At 37.9% G+C, this 25083-nt stretch overlaps 1 protein-coding gene across 1 annotated transcript; it reads left to right on the top strand.

Moving 5' to 3' along the window:
- Nucleotides 1-1934: 1934 nt before the first annotated feature.
- LOC104113858 (F-box protein At5g07610-like) lies at nt 1935-3647 on the top strand. The gene has a single exon (XM_009624170.4). It carries the CDS (start codon nt 2040-2042, stop codon nt 3255-3257), a length of 1218 nt encoding a protein of 405 aa, XP_009622465.1. The 5' UTR covers nt 1935-2039; the 3' UTR covers nt 3258-3647.
- The last annotated feature ends 21436 nt before the right edge of the window (nt 3648-25083 follow it).

Genomic DNA, 25083 nt, shown 5'->3' with positions numbered 1-25083 from the left:
AAGGATAACCTGCTCTGATGCCAATTGATGTTTTATACTTTAATACCACACAAGAGGGGGATGGGGATGATTTGTGTGGTGTCCAATTTTTGCGTGCACTAGATTATAGAAGGACCTGGTTCTTTTATGTGTTCCTTTGCGGAATAAGTAACGCAGTAAAGAACATAAGTATTTTTACGTCGAAAATACCCAGCTCAAAAGGTGAAAAAATCACGACCCACTTTCCAGTACGATTTTCTCAAACACTTCACTATAACTCCGACCCAAACAATAAAGTTTACAAATCTGTTGCAAACCTAAGGATTAAACTCTAATCCTTGTAGCAACACGCCACAGACTTTTGCGAATACTGAAAGTTAACTCTAACTTGAATAATGCAACTCGAGTACTTAGTATAATTTGCTTCTAAAGAGAGCTGAAAGGTACAATTCAAAACGTCTACTATACTTTAAACTAGAAATAAAGACAGATACATAAAACTCTTTATGAAATTGATTCTTCAATTTGGTTCATATAGCTTCAGGATCGTACTCTTGAATCTCACAGGAATTGCTCACAAAATGCCTTGCTATTTTTCTCTCAATTATGCTTTTACTTCAGTACATGTGTGTCACATGTAAAAGAGAATAACACTGATATTTATAGAGTTAGTAGAATAAGGAGTAACTAGAAGTCTAATACTTTACTCTTCCTTGGGTGGAAGAGTTTTAGTTAACTTTAACCTCTAACTCTTTTCTTATCTTGGATATAGTTCTCTTTAAGTAAGGAGTCCTGCTCCTTATCAAATATGCAATCTTTTCGTTTAGGAATTATCAGAAATAACCACCTATACTTATCCCTTACACGTGCATGCCTTTTGCTTGATTCTGACCGTACCCTATGTATAGTGTCCATGGATCTGGTTCTTGCATGCGTTCCTTTGTCAATCATCAAAATCTATACCGCTGAGGTCAACAAAAATAAACTTAAACATTTTCTAAAGAAATATATTCTTAATTTCTTTCCTGTAAGTTATAAAATCTTGCTAAAAGAATATCAAGTGGAGAGAATATGTAAGATATGCGGTACTGAAGGTGAGGATGTTGAGCATATGACATTTAGATATACTCATTCTCAACTTGTGTGAAAACTAAGTCTTATAAACTGGCCTAATTTAGAAAATATTAATAATTTTTCAGTTTGGTTTGGTTTGGTATAAGATGGTTGCAGATGCTAGACAATATCGTGAGACGATAGAATTAATAAATTTAAGTGTTAATATTATGTGGCAAATCTGAAAAGCTAGGAATGCTTTGTATTTTAATCAAGATATGTTTGAACTAAATGATATCGTTTATAGGTCTCTATTTAATTATCATAACTATAAAGAGATTTTAGTTACTTGCTCATCTACATTTTTCTCAAAATGAAAATTGGTGTATGGCTCAATTAACAAATCTGCAAGATGATATATTATTATTTAATGATGCAGGTTTACATGTGGACGCTAGACAAGTGAGTATTGGTATTGTGGTTTGGGATAGCCTTGGAAACCGCTTCATGCTTATGGATCTTCAATCAAGTTTGTAGAAAAAGTCATGATTGCTGAAGCGCTTGTTATAAGAATGACTCTTGAACGTGCAATTACAAATGGTTGAAAGAAGGTGAAGATTTTATGAGACGCAAAATTTTATAGAAGTGACTTGTGAATATATTTGGAAGCTATCGACTTTGTTTGATCATGTCTACTTTGTTTATATTCTTGAAAGTGTAGATAAACTAACACATAACTTAGCTAAGTTTTCTATTACTTTGTCAAAGGAAGAATCTTAGGAAAATTACTCTCTAAGTTGGATGGTAAAGAATGCTATTGACACCTTTGCTCAAATTGTTGGTGAAAATATCTACCTTGGCTAAAAACAAAACAGCAGGACCACAACTAAAATAGCTAAAAACACACGGACTAAATACGTAAAATCTCTAATTCCGCCTTCTATTTATACGATTCACCCGAAAACCGTACCAAGAACACATTCCCTAAGGCCGGGTCTGGCGGGAGAATGTCGGAAACTTCCTTAAATGGAATCTCCGGTGATCGGTCGGTAGATTTTCCGGCATCAGGCACCGAAATCACCGGAAATGCTGATCTTTTGACAGAGATTCTCCTCCGGTTACCCCCAAAATCCCTTTTGCGATCCCAAACCGTCTGTAAATACTGGTTTTCCCTTATTTCAAGCCAAAGTTTCCGACGACTTCAGTGCCAGAGAAAACACAGTTCCGGAAAAGTTGATGGACTCTTTTTCTGCTGGTGGGTTTATGGAAATGACCATTTGGAGTTCATCCCTTTCAATGGCATGCCTAAAACACAAATGAATATGATTCCTTTAGCATTCAAGAATCTTGCCACGTGTACAACTTCAAAGCTTCAATCTTTACATTCTTGTAATGGATTGTTCTGTATTAACTTCAACTTGGGTGCTGAAAATCAAGTATGCTATGTTTATAATCCCAGTACAAATCAGCATAGGTTGATTCCACTTCCAGATACAAAGCCTTGTGAGATTATGGTAATGAATATGGCTTTTGATCCTATGGTTTCTGATAGTTATAGAATTGTATGTGTGATGAAATCAAATGGGATTTATGAATTTTATGTATATTCATCACAATCTGGAATTTGGAAAGATTCTAAGGAGATATTGGATATAAAGCAATACTTTTTAGCTCAGGGTGTGTTCTTGAATGGCTGTATGCATTGGGTTAGTGAAGGTGGGTTGTTTATAAGGTTCGATTTGGATTCTTTGTGCTTTAAAACTATGCCTAGCACTGTAATTCTTAATGGCTTGTTGAAAAGGAATATAAGGTATTTTGGGCAGTCTGGTGGACATTTGCATCTTATTGAGGTACAAAATTTTAGTTCAATGAATTTTGAAGTTCTCGAGTTGGGGAGTGATTATCGTCAGTGGTTTGTGAAGTATCGTGTTGATCTTAGTGCTCTGCATATTGCATATCCACTGATGTTGAGTGAAGAACTTGATTTACTAGATGTGAATCGTCGAACGTGCAATATTGTATCTGTTATTGTCGATGACAAGGAACAGACATCAAGATTTTTGGTAAGCATGCCAGAGGTTATTATTGAATATGATGCTCGTCGTATGACTATCAAGGAGGTTGCTGATTTAGGGACAGCGAAGATCCCGGTCATGTGGGAAGATGTTTCGGTGTTTGAATGGTATGACACCCACCAATATGTTGAGACAATGGCTTGTGTCTGATACTGCTATGGCTTCTTGTATATACGTTTACTTAAAGAAAGGAGCTGGTGATAGATGGACCTCATTCATGTATGCCAAATGATGTGGTCACTAATCACTGAAGACGCCTGCATATGATGTTTGTGGTCTATTTGCTGCAAATAAATCTTGGGTTTTTTCTGCTTAATGGCCTCATCGCACGGCACATCAGAGAATAGTATCTGTTGCAGTCTTAAGTTTTCTTTCGCGAAGAACATAATTTGAAAGCTGTGGTTGCTCTCTTCATTTGCAAAGTACCTATGTTTGATAAACTACTAGTTCCCTGCTGATGTAGTTGAAGTGTTAATGACTTGGTGTACATTGTCAATTTCAAGGTGGATGATGTATATGATTTATGATTTGCTTGCTGCATATTCTGAGAGTTATTTTCTTTGGTTGCATTCTTACACTTGTTGAGTACTATGAATCTATTTCCACACAAGTTTCATGATGTCACTGGTGATCCAAACAGAAAGCAGGCGATAAAGAAGAGAAATAAATTAAAGGGGGAATAGAATATTGAGGAAAATTTTCTTCTTTTTCTTTGGCTTAAGAGGGAAAGAAGAATGATCCTGTTCCCTTGCCTACATCTCCATTAAAGAAACCACTAAAAGGAATGACCAGATTTCGAAAAAAAATAAAAAAATTCTTATGTCGAAATGTACTCTTAATTTTGGCCAAAAAGCACTTTTGACTTAGTAGGATCTCACGTTTTCTGGCAGGGGATCCACCCTACTGTATATAATCTGGTAATACAGCTTCTATTCACAAATGCAGAAACCATTAAGTTGAATTGGCTTTGACTTGTTCAGAGGTAAAATATTCTATTCAAGTCACACAGGCAGTGTGATGTAGAGGAACATGGTCGTTAGGTCTGTCTCGTACACCTATCGAATCGACCAAACATATTGACAAAAATGTTGACCACAATGCCCTTGTTCAATGGAGAAAAAGATTTCCAAGCTTGCCATAGATTCTATATTCTCAAGGATTCATCTCCTTTTAACAAATAAATGAATTATCTTGGAACATTAAGAAATTTGCTGCAACCTTAAGGAAAAGATTGGCCTAAGTAGCCTAATCAATAATATCCGGAATGTGGATTTAGTATATATTTCGGTACGGTATCAGTATTTCGATATTATTTTTTTAAATATCAAATACCATATCTTATACCAAATTATTTTAAAACTTAAAACCAAATATTATACCAAATACCAAAATACATACCATAAAATTTACTATTTCAATATGGTAATTCGGTATTTACCCTATTACGCAGACCCTATGCTTCAGCATGAATGAGATGGTATATTTTTTTTTAAAAAAGGGGTGATAAATGATGGTTGGGGAGTGATCTAGATTTCATCTACCACATGCTGCTCCAGACAATTGTCACTTTCTCTTTCCAAATCCTCCCCCCTCCGCCCAAGCATTTTTCATCAAATTGATATTGGGATATTTGGGGGTAGAGTTTTAAAAGGCGTGGACGTAAAGCGAGGGATTTTACATATGCCTCATCGAGGCGTAAGTCTCGAGGCACGGGGCGTAAGCCCCATAGAAAATTTAATTTTTAATATTTTATAAACATGTAAAATTGCATAAAAATTGAAGAAAGTTATAAATATGTGAATATATATATATATATATATGCATGCTTGTGTGTGCGCGCGCGCGCTCCATCCCCATAAAAAACTAGTCAAAACAATCTTTATACGCTACTTAGAAGCACGGGTAACTTGAGTCGAAAAGAATAAAGTTTTCTACATGCAGGAACAAAAAGGATGACTAACCTGCAATTTAAACTTTGAACTTGTTGCTATAAAGGAGAATGTAGTTCTCTTTGTATTTGTAAAAAAAATTAAATTTTCGTTGCTTTTAGGAGATATTAGCTGACTAGCGGATAAGATAAAGAATTGGGAAAGACCATAAATTAGGGCTTCAATCAATAAAAAAGGTCTTGAATTTTAAATTTAATATATTTCAGTTCATATAAAACTTTTGAGTAATTACCAAGCTGACTTTTGAGAATTTGGGTATTATATGAATGATTTAATCAACAAATTTTGTTTTAATTTAAAAAAGTCTCTGGGGCTTACGCCTCACTAAAAAAATGCGCCTCAAATGCCAGAACGTATGCCCCGAATGCCTGGGCATACGCCTCTTGAGACTTTCGCCCCACACTCGCCTTACGGTATTTTTGGTGCGCCTCGCTCTAGGGTTCGCCCCGAATACGCCTTTTAAAACACTGTTTGGGAGAAAGACACAAAATTCTTCTCCGGATTCAAATCCTGATCCCGACAAATTACATTTGTTATTTCTATTTTTTGAACTATTTCTCATTTTAATTTGGTCTGCGTACAAACTATCCTCCCCAAATCTCACCTGTTGGGAATACATTGAATTTTTTGTTGTTGTTGTTATTGTTGTTGTTGTATTTCTCATTTCAATTTGATATTGGAGTGTTTGGGAGAAAGACAATGAATCTTTTGTAGATTCAAATTCGGATCCCTACAAGTTTCATTTGTTATTTCCATTTTATTCCCTTTGATGTTGGAATATTTGGCAGAAAGACAAAATTCTTAGGTAGATTCAGATCTTGCTCCGGACAACTTATTTCCATTTGCTGCTACTTTTTCATTTCAATTTGAAATTCGAATATTTGAGAGAAAGATACAAAATTCTTTATAGATTGAAATAGGGCTAACACATAATTATCCCATTGAGGTTTAACCATTGCCAGATGCACCCTTTATCTTTGTGAGGTCCTATAATCCCCTTATACATGTTTGAAGTGATATTATTACCCCCTTTTATGCTTATGTGGTATGGAGAATATTCTGCACTTCACGGTAACGCATGAGAGCATAATCTAAGCGTATCTTTTCTTTTCCAAAATTAAAATATACTACTTTTCACTTTATTTTAAATTTTTTTTATTTTTTTTTCTTTTTCGTCCTTTTGCTTCTCCCACATACAATCCGTCACCTTCATATTAGATGATGGAGTATTAAAATTAGATGAAAACTTTACTAAAATTGACGAATTTGGGGGGAGGGGGACTGATTCAGTGATGGGTTTAGTTGGAGAAAAAGGAGAACGGGGCTGGAAATGGGAGTGATTCGCTAGAGAAGGAGGTTAGGGAAGAACGAAGGACTTCCATTTGCTCATCGGTCATTACTTTTACAAACATCCCTCCTCCTCTTCCTTGATGCCAAAGGCAATAAAACAGTAACAAGAGGCGGAGGAAATAGAGATAAAAAGCTAAGTTAAAAGCTATTCTAGGGTTTAAACTAAGATACTTTCATAGATGATTCAGCCAAAATGCAGGGAATTACAAATATATAGAGAAATATTCCCCTAGGATCACTACTAAGAGATAAGGTCGTACCCTTCCTCAGCTGACAGTACTATCGAGGGTCAAAAGTGCCCATCGTACAGAAATTAAGACTCAATGCAAATACTATAAAACATAAACTATAAACTTAAGAGGACTAAAGTGTAACAATTGAAACTCCCTATTTAATTAAACTCCAACTAAATATAATGGTCGGGTACTCCTCCACAAGCGGCCTGTACTACTCCTGAAGAACAACAATGGCTTTCCACATTTCATTCTCGCATCACTCCTCCTCCGGCGGCGCCGTTGATATCCTTTGCCGTCTGTGTATCGACCCAAAATCTAACTAGCCATGATGACACCTAATACAACCCGCTAGGTAAGCCAATTAACAACTATCCAACTTAATGAGATTTATTAAGAGAAAAAATAATAATACAACTGCTTTTATACAAAGAATTTCTCAAGGACTGGTAGTACAAATCACGAGCTTCTAAGATTTAGATTTCGTTACAAGACTGAACTTAAATAATTACAACATATGTTTGAAATGTAAATGAACATAATTCGAATCTAATGGTACTAAGGACAAGTGATAGCCATAACTAGAACGTAGGTTCATCTTCAGATCCAGCTCTCGCCGTACGCAGCAACATCAGCATCCAACATCTGCACGCAAGATGCAGAAGTGTTGTATGAGTACAACCGACCCCATATACTCAATAAGTAACAAACCTAACCTTAGGTTGAAAGTAGTGACGAGCTGGAACAAGGGTCGAAGTCCAACACTAATAGCCAACAATAGTTCATAATAACATGATAAAAATGGTACAAGAAATAATTCAGAGGTACGATGCTCAACTCGTTCACAGTTACGGGAAAATAAGCATGTTTTTCAAAGATGTCAGTAAAACTCAGTTCTTTTCACCAAATCACCAGAGTTATGAATAAATCTAAAAACTGTAATTTTTCCCTAAAAATATTTCAACAATAATTAAGATGTTTTATTTTTAGATAGCATGAGGAAAGTACATCTCTACACCTACATGTCAATATGCAAGTAAAATCATGAATGTCACCAAAATCGGGTAGCATGAGGAAATACATCTCTATGCCTGTATCTCAAGTACGCATGTCACATGTAATGCACCTCAGTTATGACTCATGTACTCACACTCTCAGAGTACTAAATCTGACTATCTTGTATTCTCACTCATCCTACTAAATACTCAGCACTCTCAGTCACTCAGTACTGTACAGGGCAGATCCAACCCAAACATAAATAGATCCAGGGCAGATCCATCCAAATGCAAATGAATCCAGGGAAGATCCAGCCCAAAAATAAATATCAACTGCGCCTACGGTGGATGTGCAGACTCCGGAGGGCCCGATCCAGTCCAAACGCTATAATAAGCCAAATCCTATCATGAATCAATAAAGCCTGCTACGGCGTGCAGCCCGATCCATAAATATCACTCACAACAGGCCCTCGGCCTCACCTAGTCATCAATCTATCCAGTCTCTCGGGTTCACAACACTCGTGCTAAGCATCCCTAATCAATGATACGAGATGTGACAATATACGATAACAGATATTGAGATATGATATCTAATGATTAATGTGACTGAGTACATAACTGCAACTAAGCAAATAACTCAACAATAAAGAACGACCATTGCGGGTCCCAATAGTACCAGCATATAGCCTAAACATGATTTCTTGCATAAATTGCAGCTCAGGTTCTCTAACACATAGAGTAGAGTAAAACTGTTCACATAAGGTAGCTACACCGTTCCATAGAATCGACTAAATCACAATTCACACGGTGCACATTCACACGCCTATCACCTAGCATGCACGTCACCTCAACATCAATCACGTAACAGATAATTCGGGATTTCATACCCTCAGCACCAAATTTAGAAGTGTTACTTACCTCGAACAAGCTAAATCTAACACCGAGCAACCAAAACGATGCTCCAAAATGCATCTCGTGCCTACCAACCTCTGAATGGCTCAAAACTAACCAAAAGCAACTCAAGAACATCAAATATTGCTAAAGGAAACAACTTCAAATGATAAAGGTCGAATCTCTAATCAAAACCCCAAAGTCAACCAAAAAGTCAAACCCGGCTCGCACCTTGGAACTCGACGAAATGCACAATCTGACAACCCATTCAATTACGAGTCCAACCATACTAGTTTCACTCAAATCCGACTCCGAATCGATGTTTAAAACACGAAAATGCACCCTAGAAAACTTTAGACAAAAAACCCCCAATTTCTCTCTTGAAATCCTTAATCAAATACCAACGGAGATAGATTCATGAAATAAAATTAAAACCAAGTAGAAAACACCTACTCCAATCCATGTGGTGAAAATCTCTTCGAAAATCTCCTCAATTCGAGCTCCATAGCTCCAAATATGCTAAAATGGCCGAAACCTCCAAAATAGAGTGCTTTATAATCACAAGGAGAACTAATGAATCGCGATCGTGGAAATACCATCGCAATTGCGAAGAATAAAAATGCACTGCCCAGAATTACCCTCTGCGATCACGGATCAACCTTCGCTAACGCGAGAATAACCATCACTGCCTCCCAACAATTAACCTACGCCATCATGTAACTATCCATGCGAACGCGATGACCATATGCATATGAACTATGCGATCGCAACACAATCAGTGCTAACGCGAAGAAGAAACCAGCCTCAGAGTAGCGCAACCCAAATCACTACACGAACGCGTGCACACTTGCGCAAACGCGATACTCACTCTGCAACAACCTACACGAACGCGTCTAAGGACTCGCGAACGCGATGAACAACTTCTCCCCAGCCACCAAACAACTCTACGCGATTGCGATTAACCCTACGTGGGGGCGACTAAGGAAACTAGATGCTCAGCAGAACCAACAATGCCCAAATGAAGGAAAATGACCCGAATTCGATCCAAAACATGCCCGAGCCCCTCAGGACTATGTCCGAACATCCCAACAAGTCCCATATCATAACATGGACTTATTCAAGTCCTCAAATCACACATAACAACATTGAAATAACGAATCGCACCTTGAATTAAATGCAATGAACTTTGAATCTCTCAACTTCCAAAACTCGTGCCGAAACATATTAAACCCATCCGGAATGAGCCCAAATTTTGCACACAAGTCTCAAATGAAAAAATGAAGCTATTCCAATTTCCGGAACCACAATCTGAATCCGATATCCTCAAAGTCAACTCTTGGTCAAACTTTCCAAACCTTCAAATTTTCAACTTTCGCCAATTAGCGCCGAAGCCTTCTAGAAATATTCAAATGCAAATCCGGACGTATACTCGAGTCCAAAATCACCATCCGGACCTAACGGAACTATCAAAAATCCAATCCGAGGTCAAACACTAAAAAAGTCAAACTTGGTCAACTCTTCCAATATTAAAGAATCAATCATGAAATTCATTCTTCCAAATCGATTGCAACTAACCTGAAAACCAAAACCGACGATTCACACAAGTCATAATATATCATACGGAGCTACTCATACCCTCAAACTACCAAGCAAACTGCAACTGCTCAAAACGACCGACCGGGTCGTTACATCCTTCCCCACTTAAACATATGTTCGTCCTCGAACGTGCCGAGAGTCGTTCCAAAGCCATCAAACCGCCGTGTAACCTTACCATGCACATACCCGGGGGTGATCCCACATCACCCTAATTCATATAATCCCGGCAACACAACCAAACTGAAGATTCTTAATTTAACCTTAGCCCATAAACCTTGGAACCCAATTTCCAACATTTAAAATTTCCTATAAGACCCGAATCTCGCATCTACACATTGTATAAGTCTGAGCAAGATGCATCAAGCCATAACCATAACCCAAGACACAATCACATGATATACCACATAACTCAAATACTCATAGCAATAACTTTCGACCACAATAGATGCTCGATAACCAACTCGATACCGGTAACAAACCTCATATCAACTAAAATCTTGTTCTGAACCTTTGTACACTGCCAATGATGAAAGAAACATGCAGAAACTCTTAACCACTCATCAGATCAATAAGTCATGGAGCTCTGTCTCGTCCGACAGGAACCAAAGCCAAGTCCTAAGCCGACTTCCAATATTATTCTTCCAAACATACCGTGATCAAATCCGATAGTATCCATCATAGGTCCAATGACCTTACCTCATCAAGCAGAACTATTCCATTGACATGCCACACTAATTATACTTAGAATCACAACCTGTGCAATCCGTGCACCAATAAGCAACAATTAAAATGCACCCAAAAATGGAAAATGACTCAAATGAGAGAACCATCCCGCAAGCTCAACAAGTACCACCCACAATGCAATGATAAGTATCCATCACACATAATAGAAGCAAAACACACGAGTCTAACACAAAGGATCTTGTCGTATCATAGTCCAGTTGCAATACATGATCCCATTCACACACGGGTCCATATGAAATACCTCAAGGCACCATGCTCAGAATCAACAATCGCGCGCAATTCGACATCAAGTATCCACGGTGCATGACTATAACCACGGAGAAGAAAATATCACAATACTACAGTCCGGAAAGAACATAACCAATGCACAATCAATCATTCAACACCCTAATTCCCATCACGCTCAAATTCTGCTATAAGGCCCAAATAGAACCACACCATATGTGCATATAACCAACAAACCACAACCTCTATAGAAGAGTAACTCATAGAACATATCAGAACACGAACTAGCTCAACTCTTAATTGAATGCCACACCCCTCAACACAGATAGTTCTGAGTCAACAAATTCAACCTGGTGTAGAATACACATCCCCATTGGTCCGGGCTCCAAATCTACTCGATCATCCACAATTAGATAATTAACCCTCCGAAAGTCCACAATGACCTAACCATAACGCTTACCATTATCTAGCTAGGTTTGGTCACATTTTCATAGTCCATAACCATGAATCGATCTGCTCCTGAGAACTCCCGGTCTTTAAATCCATTGAACACACGAATCACCATATCTAATCCCAACTCCACCGCCCGAATGTCTAACACATATCTCCAATACGATCATCCCTCGAGGAATACTTCTATAAGTTTTCCGTGCCTCATAGCAGAATCTGAATACCGACAGTCGATCAACCAGGCAAGTACCACAATTCCATGAAGCATCCTTAAGTCAAAATACAGTGTGCCTTCTGAGATGCGCACCCTTCCCAGGCAAAACTAAGTAGTTATAGAATTTATCGAAACATCGAAAAGCGTCAATGTTGCCAAAGAATTCATGACCCTCCTTTTAGAACTAAACTGTGACCTTGCACATGCAAACCTCAGTACCACACAACACACTGCATCTATCATATCATCATATAAAAAGTACGAGAATCTCACAATCAACTCTGGGTCACAAGCAGAATACATACTCGATTAGCCAGGAACCTTTCACTTGATTCCATCTATAAGAAAAATCACAATACGCAACATGCTCCTCACGCCGGTAGGAAATATCCATCTCAAACCGTGGTAGAAACCATCGAGAAATCTTCAAAACCCATTTGCACATAACTAAGCCATCAGAGCTGAATCGCTTTAACTCAACCAAGCCACGCAGGTCACCAAACCCAAGAGTATTTCCAAAAAATACCCGTAGAGACTCACCATACATAAGTACCCAAAGAATCGATCATATCCATAACCGTGTTGATCCAACTTACTACCAAGTTGTCCTATTTCTCCGAGTTCTTTCTGAATTACCCTCAAGTTGACACTTCTCCTTGCCAGAACAACATGATCCTTACCCAAAGCTCATCACAAGGGATCTTAGCATAAAACCATATCTCCCTAAAGTCCATAAGACGATGTACTCCCTCTTAAGCACCCTAAAAGTACCACAACCGAGACACCCACTCTGAAGAGACCTTTTGTGAATCTACTACAGTTTCCTTCACCTTCCTGATACAAAAATGTAGAATCCATAATGATATAAAAATATCGAGAGTCTCGACACCATCTAATGTAAATACCAGATTCTAGCCATATACAAAATCGAAAATCCTCAAATTCCATATATGAATCTTAAATTCTTTATAACCTCCCCGAGAGTCATCCACTTTGCTCAAATCTCAATTGCACCGCCCAAACGGGTCGGGCGACCTAGGCTTAATTAGCACAACAATACCCTAAAGAAGTAATCCTGCCTGAATGCAACCGAGCAAATCCCTACTCCATGCGCACTATATCTGTCACGAATAACAACTTAAGTCATTCCATGATTTCCATGTACCCACAAAGTGTAATATAACTCATATTCAGAAATTTCCTTACTCGACTCATCTTTGATCTCAACCTCTTCAAGTCATAACTGATTCACAAGTATGCCTCTAACCGAAACCAGTACGACAGATAACCATGCAATCCAATCGTCGATAGTAGACTCCCCCACTTGGCTCAAAGCCATAGATCAAAACACTCTATAACTCACAATGCCCACACTCTATTACTGCTAGAATGCCCTAGTGAGATTCAACCAAATCCTTCCTAAGCTCAGGTAACACAAACCATATAATGCCTCAAATCATCTACTAAGCTCGCATTCATCCATGTAATGGTCAGGTCAACCATTACAACATATCCAACTTCAAATCGTACAAATATAACACATTGGTAGAAAAGAAAGTCTCCACACAACATCATAAGGATCATCCATCCGTAGATTACCTCGCAGGTTATAACCCACCTGCTTAGCCTCAAACTGACGTCTCTCCTTCCCCTTTCACAACCACAACTACTATGCAACCACTTAATCTTCCTGAGTCTGAACCCATCAAATAAGACACAAGAATCTAATTCGTTCCACAGTTAAACAACATGAAAGAACCTCCAAAACACTCATAACTCGAGACTATATGTCACATCAAGACAGACATCAAGCACCCAATAGTCCTTTTTACATCTCAAGCAAGCTCTTCTCATCATATTCAAACTATCTGGAAACTTCCCGCAGTCACTTCTTACTTATCATATAGCCATCCAACCACTCATCGAGCCACAAATTCCATTAATAGGGACACTACCGGACTTATAAATCCAAAAGCACGTGCTCACACCACTAAAATCCCTATGCTCAAGCCATAGTCAAAACCCGGCCTCAAGTCCTCCAGACTGGCCCATCATCAGCACACAGAAATTTCATCTCGCACCTCATCCATGGAGTCACAAGCCGTCAATTTACAACTGATCCTGAGCGCTCACATGCGCATACAAGTGCGTGGAAGGAATTTAAAGAATTGCGCTTCAAGCCGAATTAATGTCACACGATAAGGAAAGAAAGATGAAAAGTTTATCCTACATGCCCTGTAGCCTCTTGAAGATAGGTATGGACATCATCATACCTGTTAGAATAACTTTGTGAATATATATGTAATTAGTCCAAGTTCCGTATGGAATAAGAGTTTGTTATATATTATGTGTACTTAAAACAATCAACCGGAAGTGATTTTTCTGGCAAAAATAGGTCTGTCCGCAAGAACAATTGTATCCGTCAGTGTTGTGTAAAAACCAATGCCACCAGGAAATAGATCAGAGCTCGGCGACCAACCCATTAAAATATCTCCGGCAGAAAAAGTTGCACGTGCCCCCATGTGCGTCCGGCAGAATTTCTCTGGCGAAGTTCCGACGCCAGCGCGTCGACGCGTAAGGTTGTTTTCGGCCAGATGCTAGGAAAACTTCTTCAGGACAGTGTCTTTTCCTCACAAATCTAAGCCTATCCATCCAATTAAAATCAAATTTCGACCACTTTTATATATTTCCGGCATGAACAATGATTTTTCCGGCGTGAATAATAATTTCAAGAAATTTTTTGCTTTTTCCGGTGCAACATTATAATGGCATTCATATTTTAAGCCTTTAACTCACAATTCGTTGGATCCAATGCATTGAATCTAATCCAGATGGTTTCTTTATCGGATTATATTGAGTTCCTTCAATATAAAGCATGTAAACAGACATCTTCAGGGATAGCTTTCGTTGTTCAATAGAGTGACTTGTGTCTCCCAATCTTCAACCTCTAAGTCTTGGGTTATTAATTCAGGTGCATCTGATTATATTTCTAGTAACAAATCTCTTTTTACTACTATTTTATATTCTCAATCTCTCCCAACAGTCACAATGGCCAACGGATCTCAAAACATGGCAACTAGAATAACAAGTCTAGTTCCTTCATTACCTCTAAATTTAGTTCTTTATGTTTTCAGTAGTCCTTTTAATATCATAACCATTATTCGCTTAGCCAAATCACTTAAATGCTCTGTTTTATATCTTGATGACCTTGTTTTTATATAGGAACGCAGTACAGGGGGGATCATTGGTACCGGGTGTGAATTAGATTGACTTTATTACCTTATCCTTGCAAAATCACATGGACTCACATCTTGTCTTCCTTCAAGAACTTGTCTTGTTACTGATTCACCGGATTTATTACATAAACGGTTGGAACATCCCAGTTTGTCAAAACGTCAGAAAATGGTACCTGGCTTATCTCACTTTTCTACTCTAAAGTGTGAGTCATGTCATCTCGGTAACCATACCCGCTCCCATTTCCTTCGATGCTTGATAATCGAGTAGAGTCACCTTTTAATTTAGTCCATTCAGATGTTTGAGGTCCGAGTCGGGTCAGTTCTACTTTGGGATTTTGCTACTTTGTCAGGTTCATTGATGATTATTCCTGGTGCACTTGGATATTTTTGATGAAAAATCGATCTAAGTTGTTTTCTATTTTCCAAACCTTCCACACTGAAATTCAAAAACATTTTGGGGTTTCTATCCGCACATTTCATAGTGATAATGCCCCAGAGTATTCGTCTTTCCCATTTCAGCAGTTTATGAACTCTTATGGGATTATTCATCAAACATCTTGTCCATACACATCTCAACAAAATGGGGTAGCTGAAAGAAAGAATAGACATCTTATTGAAACTTCTCGTACCCTACTCATACATTATCATGTTCCGTTGCATTTTGGAGGGATGCAGTTCTTATATCTTGCTATCTTATTAATCGTATGCCATCTTCAGCTATCCAGAATCAAGTTCCATTCTCTATCCTATTTCCTCACTTATCTTTGTTCTCTCTTCCACCCCGTGTCTTTAGGAGCATGTGTTTTGTTCATAACCTTACTCCTGGAAAAAATAAGCTAGCTCCTCGTGCTCTTAAGTGCATATTTTTGGGTTACTCGAGAACGCAAAAGAGGTATCGATGCTATTCTCTTGACCTCCAGTGGTACCTTATGTTCGCTGATGTTACCTTCTTTGAAATTCAATCATACTTCATAGGTACAGGTAATCACTTAGATATTTCTAAGGTACTACCATTTCCATCTTTTGGAGGTTCAGTCACTATTTCCCATTCATCTTCCTCTACAACTCCAGCTTCATCACCTATAGCTCCAGTTGCAGCTCCACCACCTATATAGCTGCAGCTCCACCACCTAGTCCAGTTCAACCTTCTGCAGCTCCACCACCTAGTCCAATGCAACCTTCTGTAGCTTCACCACTCCTGACTTATCATCGTCCTCCACGCCTAGCATCAGGCCATTCTAATTCACGTCCTACACCTGACCCTGCTAATACTACAGACTTGTCTCCTCTTAGTCAACCGATTACACTACGAAAAGGTATACGGTCTACACTTAATCCTAATCCCCATTATGTCGGTTTAAGTTACCATCGTCTGTCATCACCCCACTGTGCATTTGTATCATCTTTGTCTTATGTTTCTATCCCTAAGTATACATGTGAAGCACTATCTTATCCAGGATGGTGACAAGCTATGATTGGCGAGATGTATTCTTTACATACAAGTGGTACTTGGGATCTTGCTCCTCTTCCTTCGGGTAAATCGACTGTTGGTTATCGCTGGGTGTATGCAGTCAAACTTGGTCCAGATGGTTAGGTTGATCAACTTATGGCTAGTCTTGTTGCCAAAGGGTATACTCAGATATTTGGGCTCGATTACAATGATACTTTATCTCTCGTGGCTAAAATAGCATCAGTCCGCCTTTTTCTATCCATGGCTGTTATTCGCCATTACTCAGGGGGAGTCTAGTGGCCTTGTGTGTCGGTTGCACCGATCCCTCTATGGTCTTAAGCAGTCTCCTCGAGCCTGGTTTAATAAGTTCAGCATAGTTATTCAGGAGTTTGGCATGACTCGTAGTGAAGCTGATCACTCTGTGTTTTATCGGCATTCTGCTTCAAATCTCTGTATTTATCTGGTGGTTTATGTTGATGATATTGTTATCACCGACAATGATCAGGGTGGTATTACTAAGTTGAAGCAACATCTCTTTCAGCACTTTCAGACTAAGGATCTGGGCAGATTAAAGTATTTTCTGGGTATTGAGGTCGCTCAGTCTAGCTCAGGGATTGTGATCTCACAACAGAAGTATGCCTCAGACATTCTTGAGGAGACAGGTATGACAGGTTGTAGACCTGTTGACACTACTATAGATCCGAATTCTAAACTTCTGCCAGTGTAGGGGGAGCCTCTTAGTGATCCTGCAAGATATAGGCGGCTGGTTGGTAAATTAAATTACCTCACATTGACTAGACCTGATATTTCCTTTCATGTGAGTGTTATAAGCCAGTTTATGGATTCTCCCTATAATAGTCATTGGGATGCAGTTGTCCGCATTCTTCGGTATATAAAATCAGCTCCAGGCAAAGGACTATTATTTGAGGATCGAGGCTATGAGCAGATCGTTGGAAAATGCTGATTGGGCAGGATCACCTTCTGATAGACGTTCTACGTCTGGATATTGTGTTTTAGTAGGAGGTAACTTGGTGTCTTGGAAGAGCAAGAAACAAAATGTCGTTGCTCGGTCTAGTGCAGAAGCAGAATATCGAGCAATGGCTATAGCAACATGTGAGCTAGTTTGGATCAAACAGTTGCTCAAGGAGTGGAAATTTAGTGTGATCAGCCAAATGGAACTTGTATATGATAATCAAGCTGCCCTTCATTGCATCGAATCCGGTGTTCCATGAGAGAACTAAGCATATTGAGATTGATTGTCACTTCGTCAGAGAAAAGATACTCTTAGGAGATATTACTAAAGAGTTTGTGAAGTCGAATGATCAGCTTGCAAATATTTTTCACCAAGTCTCTCATTGGTCCTCGTATTAGCTATATATATAACAAGCTCGGTACATATGATTTGCATGAACCAGCTTAAGGGGGAGTGTTAGAATAGCTTTGTGAATATATATGTAATTAGTCCGAGTCTCATATAGAATAGAAGTAAATTATATATTATGTGTACTTATAAATAAGGTTCGTTGTATTACAATTAACATCAATTAATAAGATTTTTCTTCCGTGTATTCTCACTATACCGATCCGCAAGACTCTACTAGACACTTGCTCATGACTTGAACCTATGAACCTAGTGCTCTAATACTAACTTGTCACGATCCAAAATCCAACTAGTTGTGATGACACCTAAACCAACCCTCTAGGTAAGCCAATTAACAACTATCAAATTTAATGAGATTTATTAAGAGAAGAAATGGACAAGAGTAGGTTGCTCTAGTGGTGAGCACCCTCCACTTCCAACCAAAAGGTTGTGAGTTCGAGTCACCCCAAGAGCAAGGTGGGGAGTTCTTGGAGGGAGGGAGCCGAGGGTCTATCGGAAACAGCCTCTCTTCCCAGAGTAGGGGTAAGGTTTGCGTACACACTACCCTCTCCTGACCCCACTAGTGGGATTATACTGGGTTGTTGTTATTGTTGTTATTGTTGTTGTTGTTATTGTTGTTGTTGTTGTTGTTGTTGTTGTTGTTGTTGTTGTTGTTGTTGTTGTTGTTGTTGTTGTTGTTGTTATTAAGAGAAGAAATGATAATACAAATGCTTTTATACAAAAAATTTCCCAAGGACTGGTAGTACAAATTATGAGTTTCTAAGATTTAGATTTTTTTACAAGACTGAACTAAAATAATTACAACATTTGTTTAAAGTATAAATGAACAGAATTCGAATCTAATGCAACCAAGGACAAGTGATAGCCATAATGGGAACGCAAGTACTTCATTAGATCTATCTCCCGTCATACGCAGCAACATCGATATCCAACATCTACACGCAAGGTGCAGTAGTGTAGTATGAGTACAACCGACCTCACGTACTCAATAAGTAACAAAACTAACCTTAGGTTGAAAGTAGTGATGAGCTGGAACAAGGGTCGGAGTCTAACACCAATAGCCAACAACAGTTCATAACAACATTATAAAAATAGTACAAGAAATAATTCAGAGGTACGATGCTCAACTCGTTCACAGTTACGGAAAAATAGGCATGTTTTTCAAAGATGTCAGTAAGACTCAGTTCTTTTCAGCAAATCACCAGAGTTATGAATATATCTAAAAACTGTAATTTCCCCCCAAAAATCTTTCAACAATAATTAAGATGTTTCATTTTTAGATAGCATGAAGAAAGTACATCTCTACACCTACATGTCAATATGCAAGTGAAATCATGAATGTCACCAAAACCAGGCTGCATGAGGAAATGCATCTCTATGCCTGTATCTCTAGTACACATGTCACATGCAATGCACTTCAGTTATGACTCATGTACTCACACTCTCAGAGTACTAAATTTCACTGTCTCGTATTCTCACTCATTATGTTAAATACTCAGCACTCTCAGTCAGTCAGTACTGTACATGGCAGATCCAACCCAAACATTAATAGATCCAGGGCAGATCAAGCCCACAAATCAAAATCAACCGTGCCCACTGTGGATGTGCAGACTTCAGAGGGGCTGATCCAGCCCAAGTGCTATAATAAGCCAAATCCTGGCATGAATCAATAAAGCCTGCTGCGACGTGCAACCCGATCCTATAAATATCACTCACAACATGCCCTCGGCCTCACTCAGTCATCAATCTCTCCAGTCTCTCGGGCTCACAACACTCATGCTAAGCAACCCTAATCAACGATACGAGATGTGATAATATAAGATAAGAGAGACTGAGATATGATATGTAATGATGAATGCAACAGAGTACATAATTGCAATTAAGCAAATAACTCAAAGAACGACCACTGTGGGTTCCAACAGTACCAACATATAGCCTAAACATGATTTCTAGCATAAATTACAGCTCAGGTGCTCTAACACATAGAGTACAATAAAAATGTTCAGATAAGATATCTACACGGTTCCATGTAATCGACTAAATCACAATTCATACGCTGCACACCCACATGCCATCACCTAGCATGCGCGTCACCTCAAGATCAATCATATAACAAGTAATTTGGGGAGTTCATACCCTCAACACCAAGTTTAGAAGTGTTACTTACCTCGAACAAGCCAAATCCAATGCCAAGCAAGCCATACGATGCTCCAAAAATGCCATCCCGTGCATACCAAATGACTGGCTCAAAACTAGCCAAAAGAAACTCAAGAACATCAAATAATGCTAAAGAAAACAACTCCAAATGATAAAGGTCAAAACTTTAATCAAAACCCCGAAGTCAACCAAAAAGTCAAACACATGCCCGCGCCTCTGAACCCGACAAAACACACAAAATCTGATAACCCATTCAATTATGAGTCCAACCATACTAGTTTCACTCAAATCCGACTCCGAATCGATGTTCAAAACTCGAAAATTCACCCTATAAAACTTTAGACAAAACCCCCAATTTCTCTCATAAAATCCTTAATCAAATTTCAAAAATGAAGATAGATTCATGAAATAAAATCAAAACGTTTTAGATAACACTTACCCCAATCCATGTGGTGAAAATTGCTTTGAAAATCGCCTCAATCCGAGCTCCATTGCTCCAAATATGCTAAAATGGCCGAAACCTCCGAAATAGAGTACTTTATAATCACTGGGCGAATTAGTGAATCGCGATCATGGAAATACCATCGCGATCACGAAGAATAAAAATGCACTGGCCATAATTACTCTCCGCAATCGCGGATCAACTTTCACTAAAGCGAAGAACAACCATTACGGCCTCCCAACAATTACCATACGTGATCGCGTAGCTATCCATGCGAACACGATGAACACATGCATTTGAAATATGTGATCGCAGTATAATCACTGCTAACGCGAAGAAGAAACCAGCCTCGGTTCAGCTCAGTCCAAATCACTACGCGAACGCGTGTACACTAGCGCGAACGCGATACTCACTCTGTACCAACCTACGCGAACGTGTCTGAGGACTCGCGAACGTGATGAACAACTTTTTCCTAGCCAACAAATAACTTTACGCGATCGCAAGTAACCCTACACGATCGAGAACAAGGAAACCAGATGCTCAGCAGAACCACCAATGCCAAAATGAAGGAAAATGACCCGAATTTGATCCAAAACACGCCCGAGCCCCTCGGGACCACGTTCAGACATCCGAACAAATCCCATATCATAACATGGACTTACTCGAGGTCTCAAATAACACATAAAAATATCTAAATGACAAATCACACCTCGAATCAAACACAATAAACTTTGAATCTCTAAACTTCCAAAACCCGTGCCGAAACATATCAAATCCACCCGAAATGAGCCCAAATTTTACACACAAGTCTCAAATAACAAAATGAAGCTATTCTAATTCTTGGAACCACAATCCGAATCCAATATCCTAAAAAGTCAACTCTCGGTCAAACTTATGAACTTTCCAAACCTTTAAATTTTCAACTTTTGCCAATTAGCGCCGAAACCTTCTAGAAATATTTAAATGCAAATCCGGGCATACACCCCAGTCCAAAATCACCATCCTGATCTAAGGGAACCATCAAAACTCCAATCTGAGGTCAAATACTAAAAAGTCAAACTTGGTGAACTCTTCCAATCTTAAAACTTCAATCATGAAATTCACTCTTACAAATCGATTCCGAATAACCTAAAAATCAAAATCGACGACTCACACAAGTCATAATACATCATACAGAGCTACTCATACCCTCAAACTACCGAGCGAAGTGCAACTGCTCAAAACGACAGGTCAGGTCGTTACAGTCTGCGATGGCTGCTGCTACTGATTTACCCACTCCATATATATTACTATAAATTCTTGCTTTTGCTTAATTAATTCCTTAGATAGTCAGAGAAATTTTGTCCGAATGTGAGAATGTCTATCAAATTTCTAAAAGGGTATAATTTGAAGTAAATGCAGAGTGAGTCAGTAAACTAATCAATAAAGTCAAGCAAAGAAAATGGAGGGGTGACGACTACGACAATAAAGGTGGTGCTATGGCAGAAACATTTTCATAGAAGTTGTATGAGAAGAAAAAAGAAAACAATTACAAAAAAAGAGAAAAAAGACATAAACGGTAAAATAAAAAATAGTGAATAAAAAAGTAGTGTTTAAAATAACATGGCAGCACTGGGTTGGTGTGTGTGTTTCACATATTTGTGTGAAACTGGGGGTTATAGTATCACTTCAAACATGTATAGGGGGTCATAGAGCCCCAACAAAGATAAAGGGTGTATCTGGCAAAGTGGTTAAAGACCAATGGGGTAATTATATATTATCCCATTGAAATATGGACACGATGTGCATTATAATAAAATGTGTCTGTCTTAATATTTATTTCAGAAAAACTACCAGTTATGTCCATTTATAAGTAGCTTATTACAAAAGTTATTCAATTCATAAAATATTACTAATATTAGACAATTAGCTATTTGTAGCAAAACAAAAAAGGTCAAATTTTTACTTTCTTTTGAGTGGCTGTTGTTAGACTAGATTGAGTACATTTTAAGGAGTTTAAATCTCAATTTTGGATAATTTGGCAAAGTTTTGAGGAAGTTTGAATTGAACATACGAAGTAGAAGATGAAACATGAAAAACATGATACGTGTATCACACTGTATATCATATGCGTATCACATATATATTATATTCGTATCAAATATGTATCCATGTATATCCATGTATACCTATGCGTGTGATACATACGTGATAAATATTTGATACATGTGTGGCAGAAGAACTTTACTCGATTTTAACTACGAATTTTGATATCAAATCAGTCCAAATCACCTCCAATCTTCCTCAAAATTTATATATTGGCTCATCATGACGTTATCAAAATTTATCCATACCCATTGAAATGGGACCTTTTTCATAGATTTTTGAAATTTCGTATATATATATATTTTCGTATTTCATCACCTTGTCTGCCCGTCTTGCATCTAATGTTGCTGATCACACTTAAAAATATGAAAGGAGATTTTTGCGTGTGATTCTTGGAGAGAAAGAACCTTATTTATTTGGGTTTTTAATTTTTATATGTGTTTGACTAGTTTTGGGAAGTCTATGATTAAAGGCTAGAGGTTAGTAAGTTGGAACTTATTTGTGATATTTTTTGTAAGATTCCCTTTCTTATATTCAAATACTGGACTGTTAGCATGTCGCAACACTAACATATGTTTTACTTTTGAGTTTAGGTTATATATAACCAAGGAAATTTTACACCATCGAGTCATTTTATATGTCGTAGCACGTAATCTATTTCAAGATTAGGGATCTCACATTTTAAGAAGATTTCTATAGATATCCTTGGAATGACATGATAATGGTGTATGTTACTTAAATTCTTTATGTTTTTACTTGCATTGTGTCCTTTTAGTTTTTTAGTATTTACCCCTAACATGTTCATCTTTTTGCAAAACCATGAAAGAGTTCAACTTGTGACGAGTAAAATAAGAATTAAATAGAAATAGAGACAAGGGGCAGATTTACATTCATCCAAACGGTGTCACGTGATACCAGTTTGTTGAATATTTTAATAAAATATATATACCAAGAAAATACAAAATAAAAAGCATCGTACTGTTAGTTTGTCAGTGACACCGCTTGACAACAAGCATCGCTTGGCCAGCTAGTCAAACGCTGAACATCAAGGGTTCGAACCCTTGCCACTGCATATATATAAATATGGCTTCATTGCTTTTTAACCTTATTTTGTAGTAAACATCAATGGATCGAGCTTAATCTCCGTTACGTATAGAGTTTTAAGATTTCTGATCTTATTTTGTGTAGTAAAAGATTAGACATCACTAAAAATTGAGCCATTGACCTCTTTCTTTTGTTGAATTGACTAATACAAAGATACTTTCATGTAATCCTGAAAATTATAAATATTTTGACGTTTCTAGAAATGAATTATTTCAACATATATGCGAATTTAAAGTTATAATTTTGAAAAAATTTGCTCATCCTTCCATGCGATTTGGAAATTTTGAGCGTGTTGGCTTATAAGTGCGAAAAATTAAAGTTGATATTTTGAAAGTAAAAAATCATAAATATTTAGAAGAGATTCTAGAATGACCTGTGTAGTCCTTGAATATTGTTTTTGAAGAAATATCTAGATGTTCTAGAGTATTGTTAGAATATAGTTAAGTAGATTCTTCCTTGTACATGTTTCTGGAACAAAATCTAGAACCATCCCTAGAGAAGTATAAATAGGTATGGCCTTAGGCATTTGTAACCAAGTCAAAAATTAAGAAAGCTGCCTTTTCCTAAACAAGTTCTCCTATCTAAAATCTCTCTTCTCCTTTCAAGCTTCCTATTCTTTAGATTAATATTTCAATCATAGTTATCGATCTTAGGTTAGGAGAAGGTCTCCATAAATATTTTTCTTCTGCTATTCTATGGTATCAGAGCCATAGGTTGATGTAACGATCCGACCGATCATTTTGAGATTTAGCATTCTATTCGATGGTTTGAGACCTTGATTAGCTTCATATTATGTATTATGACTTGCATGTATGATTGGTTTCGGTTTTCGAGCGGTTCAGTATTGATTTGGAAGAATTATTCTCATTTTAGAAGCTTTAAGTTGGAAGAGTTGACCGAGGTTTGACTTTGGGGTAAACGGACTCAGAATCGGCTTTTGATTATTTTGGTAGTTGATATAATGATTTTAGACTTGTATGTATGTTCGGATTTGGTTTCGGAGGTTCCTAGAAGAATTCGATACTATTTGTTGAAAGTTGGCAATTTAAAAAACTTAAGAGTTCATAAGCTTGACCAAGAGTTGACTTTGATATTATTGAACTCTAATTGGTATTCCGAGACTTTGGATAAGTCTATATAGTTGAATTGAACTTGTGTGCAAAGTTTGAAAGTAATCCTAAGAGAAATTCTTTTCGGTTTGAGCCTCGATTCTTTGTTGTGATGTTCCCCTTGGTGTTTTGAGGCCGATAAGTTTGGATGATGTATTTTTACTTGTTAGCCTGATTGAATGGGATCCCGTGGGACTGGGGTATTTTTTGGATCATTGGTTGAGAAAGTAGTTAGGGATTTGAAGTTTGACCATGGTCTATATCGGGTCAAGATGACCTCTTTTTGGTGTTTTGAGTGCGCGAGCAAGTTCGTAGCATATTTTATGTTTAAAATACATATATGGTTTGTATCCGGGAGGTTCCTA

Source organism: Nicotiana tomentosiformis, chromosome 11, assembly GCF_000390325.3.
Source record: "Nicotiana tomentosiformis chromosome 11, ASM39032v3, whole genome shotgun sequence".
Taxonomy (NCBI): Eukaryota; Viridiplantae; Streptophyta; class Magnoliopsida; order Solanales; family Solanaceae; genus Nicotiana; species Nicotiana tomentosiformis.
Note: the sequence above shows the minus strand (reverse complement) of the source record. Positions and strands in the feature narration are given on the sequence as shown.

Coding starts and splice junctions, on each gene's coding strand:
- LOC104113858 (XM_009624170.4), top strand. CDS start 2,040: ATGTCGGAAACTTCCTTAAATGGAATCTCCGGTGATCGGTCGGTAGAT.